Source organism: Motacilla alba, chromosome 14 (assembly GCF_015832195.1).
Source record: "Motacilla alba alba isolate MOTALB_02 chromosome 14, Motacilla_alba_V1.0_pri, whole genome shotgun sequence".
Lineage (NCBI taxonomy): Eukaryota > Metazoa > Chordata > Aves > Passeriformes > Motacillidae > Motacilla > Motacilla alba.
Genome location: NC_052029.1, coordinates 8,705,849 through 8,728,620, shown reverse-complemented (window position 1 = coordinate 8,728,620; position 22,772 = coordinate 8,705,849). Strand labels below are relative to the sequence as shown.

General features: G+C 41.8%; 2 protein-coding genes across 8 annotated transcripts in view; one reads left to right on the top strand and one right to left on the bottom strand.

The window, feature by feature from the left end:
- Positions 1-12,492, bottom strand: part of IQCK (IQ motif containing K) — a 38,925-nt gene extending 26,433 nt beyond the window's left edge. The window contains exons 1-7 of the mRNA XM_038150815.1: positions 12,369-12,492; positions 10,984-11,057; positions 8,801-8,927; positions 7,370-7,467; positions 3,473-3,490; positions 1,892-1,944; positions 1,701-1,778 (exon numbers count right to left, since the gene is read on the bottom strand). Coding sequence (XP_038006743.1) covers positions 1,701-1,778; positions 1,892-1,944; positions 3,473-3,490; positions 7,370-7,467; positions 8,801-8,927; positions 10,984-11,057; positions 12,369-12,393 — 473 coding nt within the window. The 5' untranslated portion in view covers positions 12,394-12,492. The remainder of the gene's footprint in view (positions 1-1,700; positions 1,779-1,891; positions 1,945-3,472; positions 3,491-7,369; positions 7,468-8,800; positions 8,928-10,983; positions 11,058-12,368) is intronic.
- Positions 12,380-21,959, top strand: KNOP1 (lysine rich nucleolar protein 1). Of its 7 annotated transcripts, none has more exons than XM_038150808.1 (5): positions 12,380-12,502; positions 13,470-14,841; positions 18,411-18,479; positions 18,948-19,025; positions 21,339-21,959. In XM_038150808.1, exons 2-5 carry the CDS (start codon positions 13,471-13,473, stop codon positions 21,648-21,650), a joined length of 1,830 nt encoding a protein of 609 aa, XP_038006736.1. In that variant the 5' UTR covers positions 12,380-12,502; position 13,470; the 3' UTR covers positions 21,651-21,959. The 7 variants fall into 7 exon arrangements, with proteins under 7 accessions (XP_038006736.1, XP_038006738.1, XP_038006737.1 ...); XM_038150810.1 differs by lacking the exon at positions 12,380-12,502 and adding an exon at positions 12,711-12,755; XM_038150809.1 differs by lacking the exon at positions 12,380-12,502 and adding an exon at positions 12,764-12,888.
- Positions 21,960-22,772: the final 813 nt, after the last annotated feature.

The following is a 22,772-nucleotide window of genomic DNA, read 5'->3' as shown; positions in this document are numbered from 1 at the left end:
ACTCCAGTGTCCTTGTGGAGCTGTCACTACGTTATTTAGGAGCAGCATCGCTAACAGAAGCTATGAGTCATCCAGGCTGTGATTCCACAGTGTATTTCTCCTGTTGGCAAAGCTGACTTAAGCAGTTCCTGCCACCACCTCTCTATCTTAGCAGCTCATTTGTTCTGTTCACCTTGCCCTGAGCCCTTCATTTTAATCCTTTGTGCCAATAAACAGGTTTGCCACTCCCCAAGGTGAAGCAGACTGGAGAAATGATGTTTTCAATAGCTGTCCAAACCCTCCTCACACAGTTTGGCAGAGAGATTCCTAACTCCGAGTAGGGCCCTGATCAGAATAATCAAGCACCCTACCAAACAGACAAGGAGCTATTAGGGTGCCTACAAGCAGGGTGGGGTGAAGAACAAGAGAGAGCAGGGAATGTTTTGTTCAGCTTTGCCTCCAAGAGAAATGTTTGTAAAGCTGCGATCTTAACGATTTTATCTTTGGTACAAACATCCATCCTCACAAACCCGCGGTACCAAAACGGCCGTACTGGCCAAGGGCTCTTCTGTGTGCTTGAGAAATGGGTACAACAACCAGCCTGCAGCTCCTGCTCACTTTACAAAGCACTAAACCACAGCCTTAGATGGGCATCTCGTTGGCAAGGACTGTGTTTGACAGAATGAAGCAGATGTGTCCCAGCAGAGGCAGGTTTGAACAGCAGTGCCAGGACAGCACGATGGCTGAAGGTACCAGAGCTGAGATGAAATGGGTCATTCTCCAAAGGGGTTTGTACTGCAGAAATGTCCTTCACAGCTCTGACCACCTCTCAGGGAATCAAAGCCAACCCTTTTGACACAATTGCCAGCTTATCCACAAAGGCCTGGGATAAGGAGCTTTCCTCTTCCTCCATTGGTGTCTCAAGGTTGCAAGTGTCACACGTCAAGAATTCAAAAAAAGTTCAATTTCTACTTACATCACATGACAAAGTGAATGTATCTACAAACATATTAATCTCTAGTTTTCACCAATTACCAATCCAGATTCCAGTTCAGTTTTCACATCAAAAATCTTCTTTAGAATCTGACCTCTGTTAGTTTCTTATTCCCTCACTGTGGACTAGCCTTTGCTTTTCTCACACAGCAACTATATTTTAAAGTAAATGCAGTCTCAAGGACAGTAGCATTTATTTCAAAACTATGGTGCTGTTTGGTTCTAAGAAAATAACAAGGAATATATGATTGAGGCTGCCAAATAAGTGCTCATTTCTCAAAGTCACAGATGTCTGCAGAAATGCATGCTGATGCCAAGGATTGTTACAGGTATTTCGAAAGCAGCTGCTTACAGTTAGAGAAGAATTTCTTGACTATAATCTCAAAGATTTCCATAGGAGAAAGCAGCACTGAAAAAATTGCTTTACCCCTTAGTACAAAGATGTTCATAATACTACCAGACTATTCAAATGTCCTTCATTCCTTCATTCTACTATTAAAATGTTTAGGAATTTGAAATTAATTTATCTGTGAACAATTCTGGTACAAAATACCTTGTAAGCAATACACTGGCCAGTTGGAAACTATCACATAGTTCTTTGTTGCACACAGAAAAGGGCATCTTTGAGGGCACAACTGCAACATATTGAGGCTTTACTACTTTTTTGGGATAGCAGAGGCAAAAGAATAAAAGGAGAAAAAATTATTTTGAGTATTGCAATAACTTACTGGTCCTTTAGCCAGTCCTTAACAAAAGGAATGGAAAACAATTCTGTGAATGACTCATCCTTCCTCTTTGGATTCTTGCTAAAGAAAAAGGAAAACAACTCATATTAATTTAAATTTCAGCCATTCAATTTGCAAATTAGTGCCTTGGAATCACTGAACATACTTAGTAGCAAAAAACATGATTAACTTACTTGTATAACCACTCAGTTAGGAAATCAGAAGGAATAAAAATGGTTCTTTTCCCCTAAAGACAGAAGACAGTATCAAATTATTTATTATTTTTGGATTGGTCAAAAGTTTAAGATAAATTGACTGCTTTTTATTAAATAAAATATACAGTACATTACTCTGTCTACTCTTTATTGCTACTGCCAACAGCCAGTGGCTCAGCCAAAATTTTAGAAATTTTGTGGAATGATTTCAAGACAAACTATGAGTGAGAAAATTCTACATATATTATCTTGGTGTTTGCTGCAGTAGATCTAGAACAAAGATCTCTGAATGGTGCTCTAAGTGGCAATGTCATTGTGAAGAAATTAACAGAACTCATTCATACATGAAAATATGTTGCAAATTCCTTGCCATTTTGTTTAAACGTCTATTATCATACTCAAAATACTTCATTTCTTCCAAAACACAGAGGGAACATTGATTGGATATTGGCTCCTCCTGCATGGAACCAGCTTGAAGATGTTGTGAATCCACACAGGCAGAGTATTGTGTGGCTGCTCTGACCAAATCCTCTGCTGGGTGGTCCAGACAGGGAGGCAAAACCAAAGGAAGGCTTTTGTCTGTCCACAGCCACAGAAACCATGGACATTAGGAGAGAACCAGGTAAAAAGTTCAAAACCTGAAACTTCACAGCAAAACATTTGTGTCCTTTGCTCCCCGTTCTCAATCTTAACCAAAAGAGAATTTTGCAAAATGTTTTGCAGCAGGTTGTCCTCAGGGACTCGTGCAGCCAGTAGCACAGCCAGCCATTCGGAGCCTGCATTTTGATAAAGCCAGAATGGATCAGGAAATCCTTTTTTTTTTAAGCATTTCCTCTGACATTCCATCTTGACAGATTGAATGTATAAATTATACAGGCGCTCATTCTGCTTATCACAAAGCACAGTAACCATGATGTGGAGAATGGCCCATGGAGTTCTGATTGGAATAACAGAAGAGCTTGATCAGTATCTTCAGAAGCCCTCTGACATGAGATGTGCCCTGGATGCACACAGTCACAGTGAACCCTAAAAGACATTGAGCCCTGCAGCCCTGGGGCACCAAGTGCTTCATCACAATGGCAGCCATTGCAAAAAGCAAGCTGAGCTCCCATCCCATCTCCTGTCAAACAGGAGATTCAGCTGTAATTGCTTCTTAGGAAAACAATTCACACTGGTCAACAGCTTTTGTGAAAATACTTAATGTCACAAAACAGGCTGGTCTTGATTAAAGTGTAAGAAGTTAAGATACTACTACAACTTGCTAAGGAAAATACAATGAACAGGAAAATTGAAAAATTACTTTATTCTTTGCATTATCCTCAGATGTGAACAGAGAGGCAGGAAATAATAATAATTCTTTCAGTTCATGGTATATATCATAATCTGGGGGTCAGCCACAGGTGAAGTGGAAGAGGAACATCGTGTGAGGTGCTGACTGCCCAGGGAAGAGCACAGGGCAGTCACATAGCTGGGGATGACAAGTGTGAAGTTCAGTGCTGGACTGCAGGGCTGTCCTACAGGATGCACAGGAAAGCTTTTAATTTTCTAAGACAATCTTACCCTTGGTAGAAATACAGTCTGACTCCAACAGAGGAAAAAAAAAGGAAAAAAAAAGAAAAGAAAAAAAAATAAAAGAAAAAAGAGAGAGCTTTTAAAAAAAAATAAAGCAGAAGAACAGAAAATGAGATCATCATAAAACAATTATTAATCCTGAGCCATACATGCCTTTATTATCTGTTTTGTGAAAACCAAAGCTTTGGGGTTCAGGTAGGGCTCCACCAAGATTAAGTGCTTGGCTGGGAAGAAACACAGCTCCTCATGCAATTTTCACACTTATGCTAATACCAAATGCTGTTCCAAGAAGCCCAACACTTAAACTTTAAGAGACAATACCCTCACTGCAGAGCTTTCTATGAGTCACTTCAAATGTTAAATGGACAAATCCTGACTTGCACAGAATCTGTAAGCAAACAGCAGTCTGATTGTGACTGTACAGCTATTCTCAATCACAGGATGAAAATGGGTCCCATTACTTAGGGAATTGTTTCAGAGAATAAATTCTACACTTTGACAACAAAATTTGATTTAATCTAGCAGTTGTAATTTAATCTGTTTTAAGTAAATTGCTTTTCTTTTGCAATGGGAAAAAATGATCAGAACAGAGTTCTCAAAACAGCCATCACCAAAGGAATCAAATTCATCTTGTTTTATCCTTGTTAGAGGCAGTGAACTTAGCAGAGAGGAATTCAATCAAGCTGAGTATTTTTTATTTTATTTTCTTTTCCAGGAAACAGTTTATTTTGCTAGTGAATTAAATCATTAGTTGCACAGCAGTCAATATTTATACAGGGAAAAAATTACATAAATTGACCTGCCTTTGACACATTCCTCCTATGCTGCATGAATCCGGATAAAAAACAGGAAATATCTGTACAATGTGCATTGTTAACCTGCAGATGTGTTTATAAACTGTTTATATTCAGAATTAATTTTCCATTTTTCAGTTTAAATATGATGCGCTTGGCAATAATCATGAAAATATACTGGTGATCAGAAGATGGCAAAGTCATTAGGAAACCTTCTTCCATTCCCTTTCCCTGATCCATCATAATTTTAAATATGTTCCATTATAGAGCCTGATACAGCTTCCTCCTTCTGTGATAGCAAACTAGAAAGAAAAGTCAGAGTTATTCTCATAAAAACATTTATACATTGTTCATTTTAATGCTGAAAAATGAATGCATTAGTAGGTTCTCATGAAAGAAAATATTTAAGAAAATAGTCTTTCCCCTGTAGGCATTTGACAGCAGATGGGATAAAACACAGGAAAACTTATGGTAGGAAAAAAAAATCAGTAAGGGAATACACTGGGCAATCTAATAGGTTTCTTTCATCTCTAATTTAAAAATGAAGCTTCTGCAGACTGTTCTCATATTTATGTCAGTTTGAAGTCTGCACACATATCTAGCAGCTGATGGCTTTTCTAGGCTTTAGCTTTTCAGATTTTTTGTATGCATCACATAATGCAAGAGAGCCTATTTTAAATTAAATGTATGAACGGTTATGTTTCTTTATCACCTTTCAAAAAAGATCTTTCCTACACAAATCCCTGCTTCCAGCACAACCATTTCCCTTTCCTGACTTTCCCATGTGATTGTACAATTCTTCCTCTCCAAACATGGATGCTCCTTCTCTGGTCTCTCCCTTGAACTCCCCTGTTGGCCCCAGGATCTGATTTCCTTAACACAATTTCAATTGCTCAAAAGCTCTCCTATTTAACTTTTCCTTCTCTTCTCATTCATCTTAATTTCCTTTCAAAACATGAAAACCTTCAGTCCCTCTCATCAAAATCCCACTCTTCATTGTCTCTCACCATTCCCTCTCTCTTCTCCTGGGCCCATTCAACATTGATTGCAGTCATTCCTCCCTTCCTTCCAGGGCTTCTTCCATTCATCTTCCACTGGTTTATTCTGTACCACTGCCCTTTACAGGCTCTAGTGACTCATAGCCAGAATTCAAACCCAGTATTCTTTTCTCATCCTTCATCATTTCTCTTAGCTTCATCACAATTAATCTTCTTCATGTCCTGTTGTCTCATGAATTCCATGAATCTTTTGAATCTCTGTTGTCCTCTTATTTGTGGAAGCTGTATTCCAACGTGTCTATCACAAGATCCTTTCTCCCTGTTCCTACTTTGGGTTTGTAAGGACTCTGCTTTTGATCCTAAAATTCAGTTCAAGTTATTTCATTGGCCATTTTAATACAAATTATAGCAATTGGGGTTTTTTCCCTCCAGATCCATATGGAACAACACATTTCTTAGCAAACTAAAGGATAACTAAAAATCACATATTTATGCTAGATAAGGAAACAGAATGTGCAAGTTCAAGCACCTGGACAACAATGGAAAATAACATAAATATTCAATTATATGGCAAGCATGAAGAGCTATTGTTTTCCTAGTTATTGTTGAAAAGGAGGAAGAAATGAGGTCACAGTGGAAAACTATCACCTGACCTCAGCTTGCTTTCCTGACTTGGCTCCCCAGTGGCAGGGCATCTCTTCACATGTGTCTTTTCTACAAGCTGAACTCATTTTTATCAAGTTTCTATACATTAGAAAATCATTGCTTTTAGTAGTTTTCTATAAAGCTGCACACAGACCCATACAAAATCCATTTTCAGCACACACACTTTCTAATATACATACCACTGAAGATCTGCAAAATTTCTCAGATTAAAAATAGACAGAGTAACCTTAGATTTGTTCTGAGTTTGAAACTGAAATATTTCTAAGAATTTCAATATTATTAAAATATTTGTGTTTAAAATATTATTAAAATCTTTGTAATAAGTTTTATTGTCTTCAGAAATAGCTAACATCTATCAAAACCTGTATTTTAAACCATTTGTAGGACATGCCTTTCTCCTAAACAATATATGCTTCCAAAAAAAGAATCAATATAGATTTTATTAAAAGTGTGATGAATAATATATGTTCAATCTTTTTCTTGGCTAGGTAATCTAAATGTGATGGCAGGAATGACAGACAGATATCATATAAATGAACCATTTCCCTGTTTCACCTGTATTCATCACAGCTTACAGATACATATACACACCTGTAAACACATCAGTTTATAGACACACAGAAATTTTGTGAAGACTGAGAATAATTTGAAATAACTGGTATTAAATGTACAGGTTTGGATCTGAAATTCAAATTCTCAATTTTCTCAATGGTTTGAGAAAATAGCAGAAATGATGGGAATCCCCCCAGCCCCCAGTACCTAAGCTATTGCTGGGGCTCTGCTGGGCTGCAGTGATGCAGTCAGGAATGCATTTATGCTTTATTTTGCACCAGTCCTAGTGGGTTTTTAAGCATTACCTATAGCCAATGAGGAATGTCTCTCTAGACGTACCCTGAAAACAAATTTATAAAAACACATGTAGCAAACAATTATTTTTAAATCTGCATTTTTATAAGCTCATTCAAATACCCTGTCTTCCAGTTAAATGCAATTTACAGAGAAAAACAAGCTAAAATAGAAAATTTATCTCTATTTCAATGCCAGACCAGCAAAAATAATTGAGTCACAAAGTAAAATTCAAGTTCTGTACATCATCCTCAAATGAGTGAAATGTATTAATGCGAAAGGAAGCCTGCTCCTCTAAAACACAACACTATTCAGGGTAGATACAATCAGATATTTAAGGAGGATTTGTAGAGAGCTAGAGATTGTCATTATGATCAAGTTCGTGTAGAATTTAATCTGTTCTGAATTACCGGAGAAAAAAACATTTATAACCAGATCCAAAAAAAAAAAAGCCAAAAAACTGATATGTTAGATTATTGTGGATGGTTTTCTTGCAAAAGACCAAATTTAAGAAATACTGCCTGTGAAAGAAAAGGCTGTAACTTCCTGCCAGTGATTTGAAATGAAAACTACAAACTAACCTCAAAACACTTCTCCTTCTCTGCTTCATGCAGAAGTGCAGCCAGTCCTGGCAAGAGCACTGGGAAGATGTAAAACTCCAAGAACTCTCGAGGAGAACCTGAGCAAAACAGGACAGCCTTCACTTACAGCCAAGCACGTGGATTTCACAAAAACACCACCATTAGATAGCCTAAAGTCAGTACCAGTCATTTTGTCAATACCATCACAGCTTGGACAAAGCAGATTCATTCCCTTCACACACAGCCACTGGTCTGTCTTCACTCCTCAACAAACACAACACCAACTTGGGTAAATTTCAAACTGAATGTGCACAAACACTGCAAACTCAATGTTGGTGCCTCAGAGATGTCAGATATAGTTTTAAGTGAAGAAACTCAGACACCAGAAGCAGTTTAGTCACAGAAGTGAAAAGCTCTGTGAATTAATTTACCCTGACAGGAAGAAATTAGCCTGTGCTGAACTCAGTGCTGCTGCAGTTAGACCACTTTAGTATCTCATGCCCTTTACAATCTGCACTATCAGAGTTAGTCATAAAACTGAATTTCTAGACAGAGGAAAAACCAAAGGTTATATTGTAATGATGCTGTGATTTCTTTGTCATAATTGCTTCATACTTGCCAGATCCTTCAGAGACTTTAACTTGACTCTATGTATCCAACCTTTCCCCTCTCACAGGGCTGACTGGGTTGGCACCTTCCCCATTCAGACAGTATTCAGGTTTTGGTGGGATCAGCAAAGATTAAATCATACAAATACTCTCTTCTGGCTGAAACACTGAATTTATTCTCAGCTTTATACCTTTAATTGGTTCATATACTGCCAGAAAATGCTCATAATTGGGAGGACGCTATTTTTATAGAAGGCAAGGGTAGCACTGCTTCTGACTTGCACCAGGAATTCCTAATGAGCAAGAATTAATGGAAGACAGGACAAAATGAGGGGCTAAAATGCATAAAAAAACCACACTGCTGCTTGGTAAATTCATTATAAAGCATAGCAATTGATAAAAGTGGAAGAACAAAACTTCAGAGCTGCTTCCACTCTCATCTTGAATCAGATGGGTGACAGCAGTTTTCAAATTCAATTGTCTACTTAGTCTATTGACCTTAGTTTTGCATTATTAAATCAGAGGAAGAAATGCCTGCCATTTCTGATTTAGGTGCCTAAATAAAAAGTCACTTATTCAGAAGAGCACAGAAGTACCTTAGCTGGTCAATGCTATTGGTTTGTAATGCCTAATTTGATATTTCTTCCATTGACCAAGTGGCCAAGCTGGCTCCCTGATTTCAGACCAGAAGCCAAACCATGCAAATTCCACACAAGCAAAGGTGTTGTTGCTGTTAACACTCTAAATTAAATAAATTACAAATCCTTGCCATATGCAAGACAAATAATCACAGCAGGGTTCAAGATAATATACTCCTACTCACATTTTTTTGGATCAGGGGGTTCTCCAGGGGGGGCTTCCCCAAGTGCAGATAGCAGATATTGGGCTGCAGGGGCAGAAAAAAGTTGTTCCATAGGAATTTCTGCTTCCTTCTCTCCTTCCTTCTGCACCTGCTCAAAATACATGTATCCAGTCTAAATACCCCAACAGACTAGACAAAAAGATACAAATCAATTAAACAGAAAAAATTATAAGGTCAGTTTAAAAATATGGAATTATAATTTCTAATTCAAATATTGTATTATTTATGTATTTCCTGAATACTTGAAAATATAATAATTACACTTAAATAATAATGCACTTAAGTAATAACATAAATAACTACATGTCGTGGTTTGAGAGGAAATGAGTTTTTGGGAGGTGGTAGTGGTCAAACCAGTAGGTGCCCAGATGTGGATATTGGCACCTGGTTTGACCATTGAGGATATGGATCCGCCTCTGAGAACACAGGGGTTAAAAGCGAGAGCTCCCAGGGGATCGTCCTCTTTTGGTTCCGGTCGGAGGAGAGTTCAGACCTCCCCTGCCCAGCTTCGGGCTGGGTGGGGGAGGGAAAAAAGCCATGTGGCCGAGGGAGGTAGGCCCGGAGCCTTGGGCAGAGACGGAAGAGACGGAAGGGTGGAAGAACTCGAAGAGGTAGTGGGCAGCCCCCCTTTCTCAAAAGGGAGAGAGAGAGAGAGAGAGAGAGAGAGAGAGAGAGAGAGAGAGAGAGAGAGAGAGAGAGAGAGAGGTGCCAGTGCTATCTTGAAATTCGATAGCACTGGCCTGGCCGAGGAAGAGAAGGGGGGGGGGGCGACGAGGGGAAGAGTGCCCGATGAGTAGTGTGGGAATTCAAGATAAGCAGAGACTGTGATTTTAACCCTTCTGTGAGACGATGGAAAACCTTGCAAATGTTGATCCTCCGGGAGCTGAGGGAGGAGAGAAACGGATAAGAAGGAATGCGCAAGTGTGATGCAGAGTTGTGCAAGTGAAGAAGGACTGGGAGAAGTTGAGGAAATCCTAGGTGGAGGAGATGATGGAGTGGCTTTTGGCTGGACTTTTCTTGTATTAGCCATGGATAGAACCTTTCCTATAATACAGAGACTGCATTTTAGGGGGAGGCTGCGCCAAAGGAGTGATGTGAGCGGAGACGACAGGTGATGAAGAGATGGTGAGACCCCTCGGCCCCAGGGGGTGAAATATTGGGGGGGACTGGTGTCCCAAAAATGAGGTGAGAGACTGTCGTTCTCTTCTGGAATTGGGCAAGGCATCCTTGAAAGGGGAAACCCTAAAAGCAGCTCTGGTCCATGTGCAGTGGTGAGAGCACTGAACATGGAAGGAAGAAGTCAGGACGTGCAGTTGCTGAGTGACGGGGATTGGCCTGTGGCACAAGGAGGGCTCCTTCTCTCCTTGATGAAATGAGAAGTGATTGTCGGAAGGGTGGAGATGGACTGAGTTGATTATCTGAAGGGTGATAGACTGGATTAAGATCTAAGGTTTTGTGATATTCTGTAAGAATTGAGTGGGGGGAGGAGAAATGTTTGAAAGGTTTCCATTCTGCTCTGTGTGTTAATTTTATTGTAATTGTGTAATAATAAAGTTTTTTTCTTTTGTTTGCAAGTGGAGGCCTGCTTTGCTCTGTCTCTGATCACATCTCACAGCAGACACCAGGGAAGAATAAGTTTTCATGGGGGCACTGGCATTGGGCCAGGGTCAAACCATGACACTACACTTTAAAAACTTCTGCAGTTTCCAACACAGTAAGATCATCCAGACCTAACAGAAGGTACATGACTCCTTTTGACAGAATATGGTGAGATATCACAATTTAAAAAATATTTTATCCCTTGTAAGAAATAGTAATTATTTGTAAATTAATACTGGTAGCCTTTTCTGAACAACTATTTTCCACTCATAAGCTTAAATATCTCTTTCACATTGTTCAGAAGTCCTGACATTCACCTTTTAAAGAAAATAAACTTTTCTTGTTAGCATTACCCAAGCTGCTTTAAATACAAGCAATTATTTGGAATATTACATTCGTTGGTTCAAATAAGCTGTTTGAAAAAGAATAGTTTTGTTTTCATTTTATGAATGAGTCTACCCTGTGGGTACCTAATTTTCACAATTAGTTGTTTGAAATATTTTCAGTCCATCTCTTTGCGGATTTTTAACTTGAACTGTACTCACTGATTCTTGTTTTGATTCATGGTCTTGTTTTGATTGATCATCATCTGAAAATTGAGGCTGTTCCTCTCCATGCTCTAAAAGTAAAAAAAAAGTACATTTACCAGGAGACCTAAAAATATATTTCTTTTCCTCCTAAAGCAACATTATTTTTAAAGGTGTTTATTTAGGTTTAAAAAAACCAGAAGTTAGTATGCAATAAGTATTTGTATAACATGAAATCTAACATTTTAAAAGGAGCAAGAAACTTAGACACTCTTGTCATGTCCTCTCTTGAGCTTTAAATCAAGTGCAAGGCTCTCACTGACAAAAGAACCCTTTATTAGGAAGAAGATACCAAAACAAACCAAAATAATAATTCAAAATATTTCAACACAAGTAAAATGCGCCTGCTCGCCCTCAATTAACCATTGTTTTTACTAGTAGACAATACTTTTCTAGTAGACAATCCACTTTTCACAGTGGATGCCTCTATAAGCAATTAAGTCCCACAGACATTAAGTATGACTGTGTCCACTTGAAATGAAATGAAATGAAACGAAATAAAATAAAATAAACAAAAAACCCAAAGAAGTAGGAGATGTACATGACCCTCAAGGATACTGAGTGACTCAGGCTGAGATGAGTAAAGGACCAAGGGAAGGAACTTGGTGTGAGGAAAGCCACAGATCCCAGAGTGCCGACCACTGAGAGCCGGGCCCGGCAGGTTCAGTTCCACATCCAGTGGGGTTTGGTGGCACCACCAGATCCACGGGTGCTGCAGGTGCCTGGCTTAGAACAATCAGCCTTCCTCCTACCCGAAAATGGCCATTTTATTGCAAACCGCCTACTGTGGGCATTAGGAATGAGAGAGCCCGGTGGGAACTGCAGAACGCAGCGCTGCTGTCCCTCCCAGCTTTGCAATCTCAGTGTTCTGAGACCCTGGGAGAAGCCCAGGGGCTTTGCTCTGGAACGGTGCTCTGAGAGCAGATGTTCTGCGTGTATTTAACATCTGTGCCAGCACTGACACGTTCCGCTCTCTGCTTTCCCCAGGTAACACCCAACTCGTTTCAGCATGACCCACACAGCGCAGGGGCAGGCCGGAGGCCGTGCCGCGCTCGCAGCAGGCTGGCTGCAGCACGAACACACACGAAGGGTGTCTGTTTCGGCGGTAAAAGCACCATAAAGCCCACGAGCAGAACCGCTCGGGGCCCCGGTGCGGGATCAGGGCGGCTCTGGGCGCTCTGTGGGGCGGGCACAGCCCCGCGCCCGGGGACAGCAGCGGGCGGCCCGGGCCGGGGCAGGCCGGGCAGCGGGCAGGGCCGGCCTGAGGGGCCGCGAGGGCCCGGGGAGGCGGCGCGGGACCCCCGCCCGGGGGCTCGGAGCGGAGCCGGGGCCGGGGCTCGCACCTGCGCCGGGGCCGCCCTCCGCCATGGCCGCGTCCCGCGCGTCGCCGCGGCAACGGCTCCGGCAGCGCCCGCGCGGGGCGGGCACGGCGCGATCCCTTCCGGGGCGGCGGCGGCGCTGCACGTGGCCGAGGGAGGTGAGCGCCGCACGGACCGGGCACCGGACCGGGCACCGGCACCGGCACCGGCACCGCCCGCACGGGATGCGGGGCGGCGGGGCGGAGCCGTGCCGTGCCGGTCCGGTCCAAACCGTGCCGTGCCGGTCCAAACCGTGCCGTGCCGGTCCAAACCGTGCCGTGCCGTGCCGTGCCGGTCCAAACCGTGCCGTGCCGTGCCGGGGTCCGGAGCGGGGCGGGCCCCGGGCTGACGCGCCCTCCGCGGGTGCCGCCGGTGGGTGGGCGCGGTGCGGCCCGCACGGACAGCGAGAGGGGCCGTGCGGGGCTTGGGGCGCTTCCCGCCGTCTGACGGCGTGCCTCGGTGGTGATATTGCAAACCAAGTGGGAGTTAGTGAGGTTCTCAGCAAGTGGGTGCCAAAGGCTTCTCTGTTGTAACCAATTCATTGGCACAAATGCCTTGAGAAAAGAAACGGAGAGCAGGGATAAGAAATCACCGATAGAAGCAAGTTTAATGTAATAATTCAGGTGCCTTGGAAGGGTCTTGTAGTGCTGAGTGGGCAGTAAAGCGGTGTGAAGTTCAGTGTTAATGAAAAGTCACAGGTATCTATCAATTAACTCCTCCAGTTGTGTTTGTGTATACACACACGGATATATGTGTTGCTGTTTAGAAAATATATTTGCAGGGTAGGTGTTTCTGTGAAAACGTTATGCTCTGCTGCTGTGAAACACAAGTGGAACCTTGCAAAGCAGCTGAAACAAGGTACACTAAACAGCATGATAAGAAGAATCACCCCAGTAAACAGTGTCTGTATGTGTCTGTATGTCAGCATGTTCTGGTTCCATATCATGGAAAGCAGACTGAAATTAGAAAGAGTGTCAGGGACAATGGGGGATCAGGAATGGTTTCAGAATAAAGGAAGACCAAGTAGATTAGGACTTGCATCATCTCTTTGAAGCAGTTCACTAACATCTTCATATCCTTTTTTAGAATGATAATAAAGAAAAAGAGAAAAGACATTCATGAGGAGCCTGTACAGAAGAAGAAAAAGGTGAAGACTATCATTAAATTTGAGGAAGATGTTAAAACTGTCTTTAAAACTGAGGACAATGGCCATCTCAAGGAAAAAACAAAGACAAGGAAAAAGGAAAATGTAAAAGATGAATGTGTACACAAATTGCGACCAAAGAATAGTAAGAAAAACAAGAAGAAGAAAGTTGGCTCTGAACTACTCAGAGAAGATCATTTAGAAAGCTTTGTGAATATAAAAGGTCATCTGGATTTACAGCTTCAAGAAAAAACAGAGAAACAAATTAAAATACTCAAAAAGAAGAAAAAAAAAGTCCATTGTCATTTCTCCTTGGAGAATAATGAGAGTAGTGACGTGGAGCTTTCAAATCATCGCACAGATGGTACTAAGAAAAATGAATTACCTTTTAAAAAAAAGAGAAAGAATAGTGCTTTTGATTTGGAATTGGATGGTGAGGTAACAAAGAAAAAAAAGAAGAAATGCAGTTTTTCATTAGAGGACATCCAGGACAGTGGAGAAAGGCAATCTGCAAAAGTCCGTAAAAACACCCACAAATGTACTTCACAGGAAGCAGTTTTTATGGGTGAAGACTGTGGCACAGGTAGTGCCCGGAATGGTGGGGAGAGTTGTGTGAGAAAGAAGAAAAATAAAAAGAAAGATAAGCCTGACTGCTTTTTACCACTAGCAGATAATGAGGACAACATGCATCGAGTTCCTGGAAACCCCCCTGCATTGAGTGACTTTAGAAAAAGGAAAAAACATAATTCCTGGGAATTTACATGGACAAGCAGAGAGGAAGAGGGCAAAATTAAGAACTTTGGGCATATCAAAGAGAGGAAGAAGAAGAAAAAAAAAGCTATTTCTTCCTCAACGTGTGAAGATAAGCAAGACTGCAGTCACAGCATTCTTGATAAGCATCTCCTAACACAGCAAAAAGTTGAGCTTGAGGAAGAAGAGCTGTCTGGAAAGAAACACAGGAAGAATTTTGAGTATAATAAAGAAGTCAGTAAGAAGAAAAAGAAGAAGAAGAAGATAAAGAAAAAGGAGAAGGAAACAATATACTCAGAAGTTTCTTTAAACAATGACAGGGCTTCTAAAAGCCAAAAAATACTACTAGAAAGCAATAAGAAGAACAAAGAGAGTGAAATGGAGCGGGCTCAGTGCGTTACAGGGGACCCTGTAGATGGGGCATTATGCAATAGCAATCCTGTGCTGTGTGACAGAAAAAGGAAACAAAGGAACCAAGCGCCACCACAGGCCTCAGCTGAAGAGCCAGGTTCAAACGCAGATGACAAAAAGATGAAGACAGAATCCCCATGGAATGAGCCAGCGGTGAGTTGTGCAGAGGAGGGCAGCTTTGCACCCTCCTGCTAAGGAACTGAAAGCCTTTGGGGCAGTTCCCCTGCTTTGCAGGCTGCTCTGCCTCTTGGTGACATGGGGGTCACTGAGGGGATCTGGGTGTGGGGAAGCAGGATCAGCTGGCCTGTTTCAGCGTGTCACAGCTCACAGGATGTCACATTCAGCATGTCACAGCTCCCAGGAGCACAGGACAGGGCTGGGAGGGACCCACGGGATCAGCAAGCCCAGCTCTTAAATGAAGGGACCCACAGGGATCAGCAAGCCCAGCTCTTAAATGAAGGGCCCATGGAGGGATCAAACCCCAGCTGGGCTGGTCCTGTGACACCTGGGGGAGCACTGATGCCTGCTGCTGTCATCACACAGTCTTTCAGTTGTGAAAATGTAAATATTACAGCTAGCAGCAAGTATTGGCTCAAAAATAGAGTGGGTTTGTACAGTCATAAATGCTCGGTTGCTCTCAGCAAAGTGGCATCACTCTCCATAGAGCAGGAGGTGAATGCCATGTCATTTACCCTGGCAGCAGGAGTTCATCTAATTGTTAGACTTTCCTCAAGCTTTGCTGCTGCCACTGCTGGAGTTATGCAATGTTAGGAGCAAAGGGGAAAGTTAGCCAGAACCTGCTGACTAATTCCAGCAAAACTTCAGAGAAAATCCTAGGAATCCTAAGTGTAGACTGGGCCAAAAGCGTTGAAATATAAATTCTGATAGAAAAATACTAAAGGCCTAAACACACAGTTTTAATTAAAACAATAAATCTAGGCAAGAAAATAAATAGATGTAAGAACTGTGTAACTTGTAACTGAGGGTAACTGGGATTGTATTCTGACTTACTGGTAGAGGAAATCCCATCCCTGAGTCTTGCAGTACTTGCCAATTCTGAGGTAAAATGATCATGATGAAATACCTGAAATACAGACTTTTTTCTTTATCTGATCAAAGTTATATTTTAAAGCTAAGGGTGCCAAAAGTTAGTACCTACGTGCCCAACTTCTGTTGTTATCATTGGGAATTAAGCTGTGAGATGCCCAGAAAATCAATAGGTATCTATCTGTATTTTTAGCTGTTTAAACTTAACTTTGAAACCAGCGCATTGCAAGTTCCTGGGAGGTTGTGTAGGTTGTGTTTATTCCTGTAGGTAATGGAAAGCTGCACTCCAGTTGCTTTCTATCAAGAATTATGAATGCTTGGCTTATTTCAATGTCAAGCACTAGTTAAGAAGGTATCACTGAAGATTTTTGCAAGTTGAGGGTAGAGCAGCCCATAATGTGAGCTGCTTCTCAAGCTCACTTCATGGTGTGCTTTGCTTTGAACTCTGATGCACTCAGATGCAGCTTCCTCAAGTTCTGTGGAAATCTGGCAGCTGGCTGGTGTCTAGTGCTAATAATTAAATTTAGATTCATGTGGAGACCCAGATACAGGCTTTTTTCACAGGGGTTTGTGAGGGGAGTGTTTATGCTTATCAGTCATGAGGTGAGCAGATGTTGGGGGCTTTCAAGTTGGATTTCTCCTTTTGACCTTTCAAAAGGACAGGGTGGTTTTATTGCTGGATATATTTTCTAATTAAATTGGCATTGCCTTTTTGAGATTGTCGGACATTATTTGGATTTTGCAGCTGCTTACATTGTGTGGAGGCAAGATAAGCCCTACAATGACATGTAAACTTTCATGGCCAGTTAATATGGAAACCCCAGCAAATACCTTGCAAACTGTTGAGGAGAGGGGAGCAGGGTGATGCATGTTGTGTTCCTCTTTCCCATAGGCAGCTCCTTTAATAATAAAAAAACGACTCAAAGGAAAATCTGAAGATTGAGAGGTCTGGGTTAAAAGTTCTAGTTCCTGCCAGACCAACAGACACTGCACTAATAAATGGCTGATAACGAGGTCTTGCATTTAACTGTGCCACAGTCCTGAAATGTTTTCATCTACAGCATGTCACACAAGGCTCTGCATGCCTTACAAATCCTCTGTTGGGCTTGCCCTGCAGGTAAAAGAGCAGGTTTTAAAGACAATGTGGAGTGATACCAGTTAATATCAGTGCTCGGTGTTTTTCTCATGGGATGCCATTGCAGTCAGCTGGGGCACTGAGGAGGATGAGCACTCAGTTTACTGCTTTGATGTTGTTTGCCAGCAGACAGCATAACCCTACCACATGTGAATGTGCTCCTTTTCCACGGAGTTGGAGGAAGCTTGGCACACCTCCATGGGGTAGTTTTTTCCACTCAGTAGCCCTCAGCAGGTCAGCACCGTGCTGGGAATGAGCAGGGATGGGGGTGCTCCCTCCTTCCAGCCAAAAAGAAAAAAATATGCTGCAGTTGTTTGCAGAGTCCTGTCAGGACAGTTTACCTGCTTGTTTTAGTAGATCTGAAAAGACAGTACCAGGCCATCTAGAAATAAATTGGGGGTTGTTTTTGGTTTCTTCTTTTCTTCCAAGAGCATGAGTTCTCCTTCCTGCAGACAGTGTTCTCACATTTTTAATTGTGTGTGTGTGTGTGTGAGTGTGTGTGTGTGTAAGCAGTAGCTTTGGAAAATGAGGTAAATCATTGATAGCTTTTAATATAACTAAAGCCTCAAAAAGTAACAGCAGGTTGTGCTGACAGAAGTATGTTACAAGTCTTTTCCTTGTCGTTTCCCTGGCTGTTTCATGCTTGGTTTATTACGTTAGCTGTATCAATAGCTCTTCCCTTTGGCCACCTTTTCCAGGCTGATCTAAAGCTTATGGCTCTCATTTACCACTGTCCTGGACTTACTACTTACCCTGTTGTACTGGGTGCCCCAAAAGCTTCTCCTGATTACAAATTTGGAAGAGAAAGGCTGGGGGCAGTGGTTTAGGCACGCCAGTCCCTGGGAGCAAAAGCTGCAGAAGGATTGCACTTTGGAGGTGTGATCAGGGTCTGGTTGTGTGTGGGCTCTGCCCAGATTTACCTCCTGCCATCCAGAACATCCATTCCTTCTGGAGCTGCTCTGTCTCTTCCATCAGCTCTCAAACGTGGCGTCCTGTGCTGCTGGCTGCCATTGTAGGGACAGTTCACGTGTGAGCCCTGCCTCTCCCTGTGCCCCTTCCACCCTGGCAGCTCCCTGGGGACCTTCATCCACAAGGGAGCACAGTGCAGCCGCCTCTTGATTGGCTTTTGTTTATTTGTTTCAGAGAGACCTTTAGTTATTTTACCCCCAATTTCTGTTTTTGTTTAACTTTCACTGTCTCTGTGCCTTTCTTCAAGTATAAATTTAAGCTTTTACAAAATGGTTTAATTTGAAATTACTCTGCCTGCAAACATTACTGTGCGTGCCAGTGTTGTTGGCAGGTCCCCATTAATGTGTAAATCATTTATCTTGATTAAAAGAAAAAATCTCTGTGAGGTTTTTCCATAGGAATACACAGATTTAATTGGCATTTTTATCTTAGAGCTGACTATTTTTTCTTGCCCCTGAACAGTACTACTGATTGCTTACTTTTTTAACTACTTTTGTGGTATGAACTGTGTAAATTCTAATTAAATCAGAATGGATAAAAATAATCATACAAGCTTTTTCCTGTTTTACAGGAGCATCTAGATGGTGTAATTATTGTGAAGGAAAAGAAAGGGAACTGTGATGAAATTAACATAGACAAGGTATGCTTTGTCCTAACTGGGTAAGATCTAAAGCAAGTCAGCATTTAACATATGCATAGGAATTGATACAAAAAACCTGCTTTGTTGCTTATCTATGCCTAGATTTCCCTAAACAAAGCTCTGCTTAAAATGTGCTTTACATGTGGGTTAAGTCCAAAATGTACAGTCAATGTCAGAACTAATTAACTTACTAAGTTAAAGACACATTTTTTTGCCTCTCATCAATGCAGGCAGTTAGAAAACTAAACTTACTTGATACAGCAAACCACTCATTTAACAGACACTAAAAAATTACAGTTCTCATGTTGAGTGTGTGAAAGGATCCCATGCACCTTTTAATTATCCTTGCAAAATTCTGAAGATAATTTATTATTTTGGTTTTCTCTTACTATTTCATTGTGAGTTAATTGTCATTTAACACCCTGGACACAGAGTCTTATGCTGCATGTGTAATTTTCTGCACACTAGGTGAGGCGGCAGGCCCTGCAAGAAGAAATTGACAGAGAATCTGGCAAAACCAAGGCTTTCAGTTGCAAAGTGGGACAGGTGATGTATGAGTTTAGACCTCAGCCTGATGGAAATACTATCTCCCAGAGCAAGCTCCTGTAAAAACCACTGTGCTCTTTTTGTATGTGGCTCCTGTACAACAGTGTTCCCTCTGACTGCAGATTTCAGGTCATGCTATAGAACAAGCTGGTACAGTGCCAAGAGGCTGAGAGCTGAGCACTGAACTCCTTGCCATTGCACAGTGCTCTAATTCCCATCATCACTCCTCAAAAGCAACATTTTCTCTGGTTCCTCTGGAGAATGAGCCATCAAAACTTGCTACAGAAGCGTTTTCTGCTTACTGTGAAATACAAGTGATTTTGGGGCTGTGGATGCAGCAGTCACTGAAGTGTATCTGGTTTCTTACCTGCAAGGCTTTGCACATTCAGCAACAGGGACACCCATGGACGGGTAAAGGGGTGGCAGCTGTGAACTCATGTGTGATGTCCACAGTCAGTCCTCTCATGGCTTCTGCATCTTCCTCCACCTCTGTGGAAGGTGATTCCTGATTCTTTGCTTTTGCATCCTGCTCAGCCTGGCTCCTGACACGTTCACAGTAAGGTTGTGGAAACTTGCTGCAGTGTTTAGCCAGGGGTAAGAAGGTTGAGGTGGAGAGAAAGCTTTGCTAGTAATTCAGGCTTGTGTTGTTTTGCAGGACTGCCAGAATGCCTAGAAAGCTGGAATATGCCTCAAACAAATGCCAGAAACAACTCCTGTAGATCTAACGTAGTGGGAGGGAGTCTGCATAGCTCTGGAACTACAACTGTCTAATAGTGTCTGGAGTCATTGAGAAAAATGACATCCTTGGCAGGAGATCTCAGTTCTTTGGCACTGATCTGTCTCTGTTTAGTAGCATGCAGAAGAATAGAAGCTGTGAAAACTAATTCATCAGCTCCACAAAGTGAGCTGGAAATGCTTCAGCAAAAGCTGTGTGTAGTGCCTGCCAGCAGCTCACTTAAAAACAGAGTTTTGACAAGCCATAATTATATTTGCATCTGTGCAGATGTCTCCCATTGCAGAGGGAGGGCTTACATTTATTTATCTGTGTCTTGTGTGCATCTGGATGCGTGCATGTATCTGTGTCACAGACTGGGCTTGTGCAGCAACCTGCAAGGTCAAAAGGCTGAAGTATTCTGGGTAGCTTTCTTTCATAGCCGGTATTCTGGCCTGTGATAGTGAATGGTACTCCAGCCTTGCATTTTTTTACCTTAAACCCCTGCTGTGGCTTGCCTGCAGTCGTGCAGCATGTTGTGTGTCATGTTGGCTGTCTGCTGGAGAATGACTGTTTCATGCAAGCTGCAACTGTTCTGTTGGAAGGATTTCAGGACCACTGAATTCACATTTTTTTCCTTTGATGTACTCAGCTTAGTCTGTTTAATTAATAATCAGACATTCTGCCATTTAGTATCATGCCCCATTTTAAAGAAAAAAAAATCTGGGTAAATCCTGCTAAAAATATTTATAAGTGACTGCATAGCTATAGCTCAGGAGTCAAATACACCCTTGAATAGTGAAGCCTGTTCTTAGGTAAGCCAAAAGTTTATGAATTCTGTAAATCCTACGGTGTATCTGGGGTTTTCCACAAACAGCTGAAATCTCATTTTAGCTGGATATTGCCTCCTCAGAAAGGGGCCAGAATCTGCAGACAGAAGAAAAATCCTGAAGGGGTGAAGTAGTTCAGAGAGGGCAGTTAAATGCAAATACAGTGAGCACAAAGAACACTGCAAACTGCAGAGGGGAGGCTTTAAGAGAACTAGACTTGGTCCTGTTGGGTAGGGGAGGCCCTCGGGTTGTGCACCCTTGCAAAATTAGTTGTAATTAGTGGGATGAGAATGCAAATACTGCTTACAGCTTATAAGCCACATGGAACAGTGTCCACAACTAACAAAACACTGCTGAAAACAGCAGCTCCCTAACTAGGCAGTGGGAGAATGAAAAGATAACCCTACAAAGTGACAGTGAAAGAGGATTAAGTCTGACAGTTTTCTTAGAATAGAGATGCTGTCTGGCTCTTGGAGCTGGGTAAAGAGAGAGCAGAAGGCCAAGATTGCTAAGGATACAGGGAAAGGAGCTTCTCAAAGGGCATTAACCCCTGGCTCCAGGTGAAATGGCCTGAAATGCTGATGAAGGTGCACTCAGGCAGAGTTAGGTCAGTCTGTTACCACATCCCTGGAGAGGTACTGCCCATGGAATAACAGCTTCCCATCTCTGTCCCCCTGTCAGGCTTCTGTGTTCTCATGTACACAGCCAGAAATTGTCTTCCTTGGTCTTGGTGTTTCTTAATTTTAGTGTTAACTTTGTTTTGCCTCACAGGATATGAAGCTTGGACAGTGGAGTACAGCTACTTTTAAAAGTTCTGAGGAACAAAAGAAGTTTTTTAGACTGTTGGGTGGTTTTAAAAAAGGTTCTGTGCCTATCCAAAGTCCCTCAGCAGCTACAAACAAACCAAACATGGCTCTGAACCAGGAAGGGGAGGAGAAGTTACAGCAGGCTCTGAAGATGGAGTTTGATAAAGCAAGGGACTTGAAGCAACACAGAGGAATTGGTCTTGGATTTCAGCCTACTGCCAACAAAAAAGTATACATAGACAAATATGCATCTAGATCTATAAAATTTGAAGATTAAAACTCAGAAGTAATAAAGAGAGTGAAATTTCTTTTTGCCTTCTACAACTTTTACTTGAAATAAAATATCAAAATGCTGAAGAAATGTTGTTTATGAAGTCCTTGAAGCACAAGTTTTCATCTGCATATAGCAGTGGAGCTGGGTCCTCACTTCATCCAAACAGTAAGTGTTTGAAAGCTTTATTATGTTCTGCAAGGCAAGAGACAGCCTCCTTCAAAGACTGAAGATGTGTGCCATGCCTGCAATTAGTTGAAATTCACTAATGTTTTTTTTTAAATGCTGATTTAATAAACTTACTTTTTTTATATCCTAAGTGATTCAAAAGGATTTGATTGTTCTCTAAAAGCTTCACATTTTTTACACTCAATGGTACAAAATGATGGTGCTTTACTTTGAAGACACACTAGTGGTGTGCCCTCACATTTTTAACTTAGAAAGTAATTCTTAAAAATCTAACATCTTCCCTAAAGTAACAGATTGCATTGAACATTCTCTTTATTTATCTGTGCTCTAGCAGTAGGATTTTCAGTCAGCAGCTGTTACCTAAAAATGAAAGTATAAGCATTTTGGAGAGTAGCCCCAACAGAACTACTACATTTCTTTATCTTTTAAGACAGCTTCACTTTTCCACAATAGTTTTCTGCAATGGACTCTGTCTGAAAGCATCTGCCTCCAGCAGAAAGCACACTTAACAGCACTTGGTTCTGATGCATTTTGGGCAGCTCTTGAGAGGAAGTGAAAATTATGCTGGGACTCCATCTCAAGGGTTGCCATGACTCCATTCCTGTATCTGGGAAGAGGGAGATGCTCTTCCTGCAGGGTCTAAACTTCTTGGAGAAAACCTTCTCCTTTAAAGTTCATTTTAACCACCGCTACCTCAACATGAGGCTGATTTGCATCAGTGCTCTCAGTGTTCAGCACCAGCTTCCCCCAGCCCTTCTAGGTTTTGGCTCTTACTGAAATTCAGGTAGTTGAGGTTCTGTTTTCTCTTCTGGTTTGAAACAAATGCCAGCTACTTGCCTGGCAAGGAGAAAAAAAAACCCAAAAAACCCACTAAGCAAAAGTAGCAATAGATATGAGATCTCAACATGGTTCCTTACCATGGGGTAGAAGGGGTGAGAG

Excerpts from the sequence above, each read along its gene's own strand:
- KNOP1 (XM_038150805.1), top strand. The coding sequence starts at position 13,189 with ATGCTCTGCTGCTGTGAAACACAAGTGGAACCTTGCAAAGCAGCTGAA. Across the intron at positions 18,480-18,947 it reads ATGAAATTAACATAGACAAG|GTGAGGCGGCAGGCCCTGCA; the intron begins GTATGCTTTGTC and ends TCTGCACACTAG. Across the intron at positions 19,026-21,338 it reads TCAGTTGCAAAGTGGGACAG|GATATGAAGCTTGGACAGTG; the intron begins GTGATGTATGAG and ends TTTGCCTCACAG.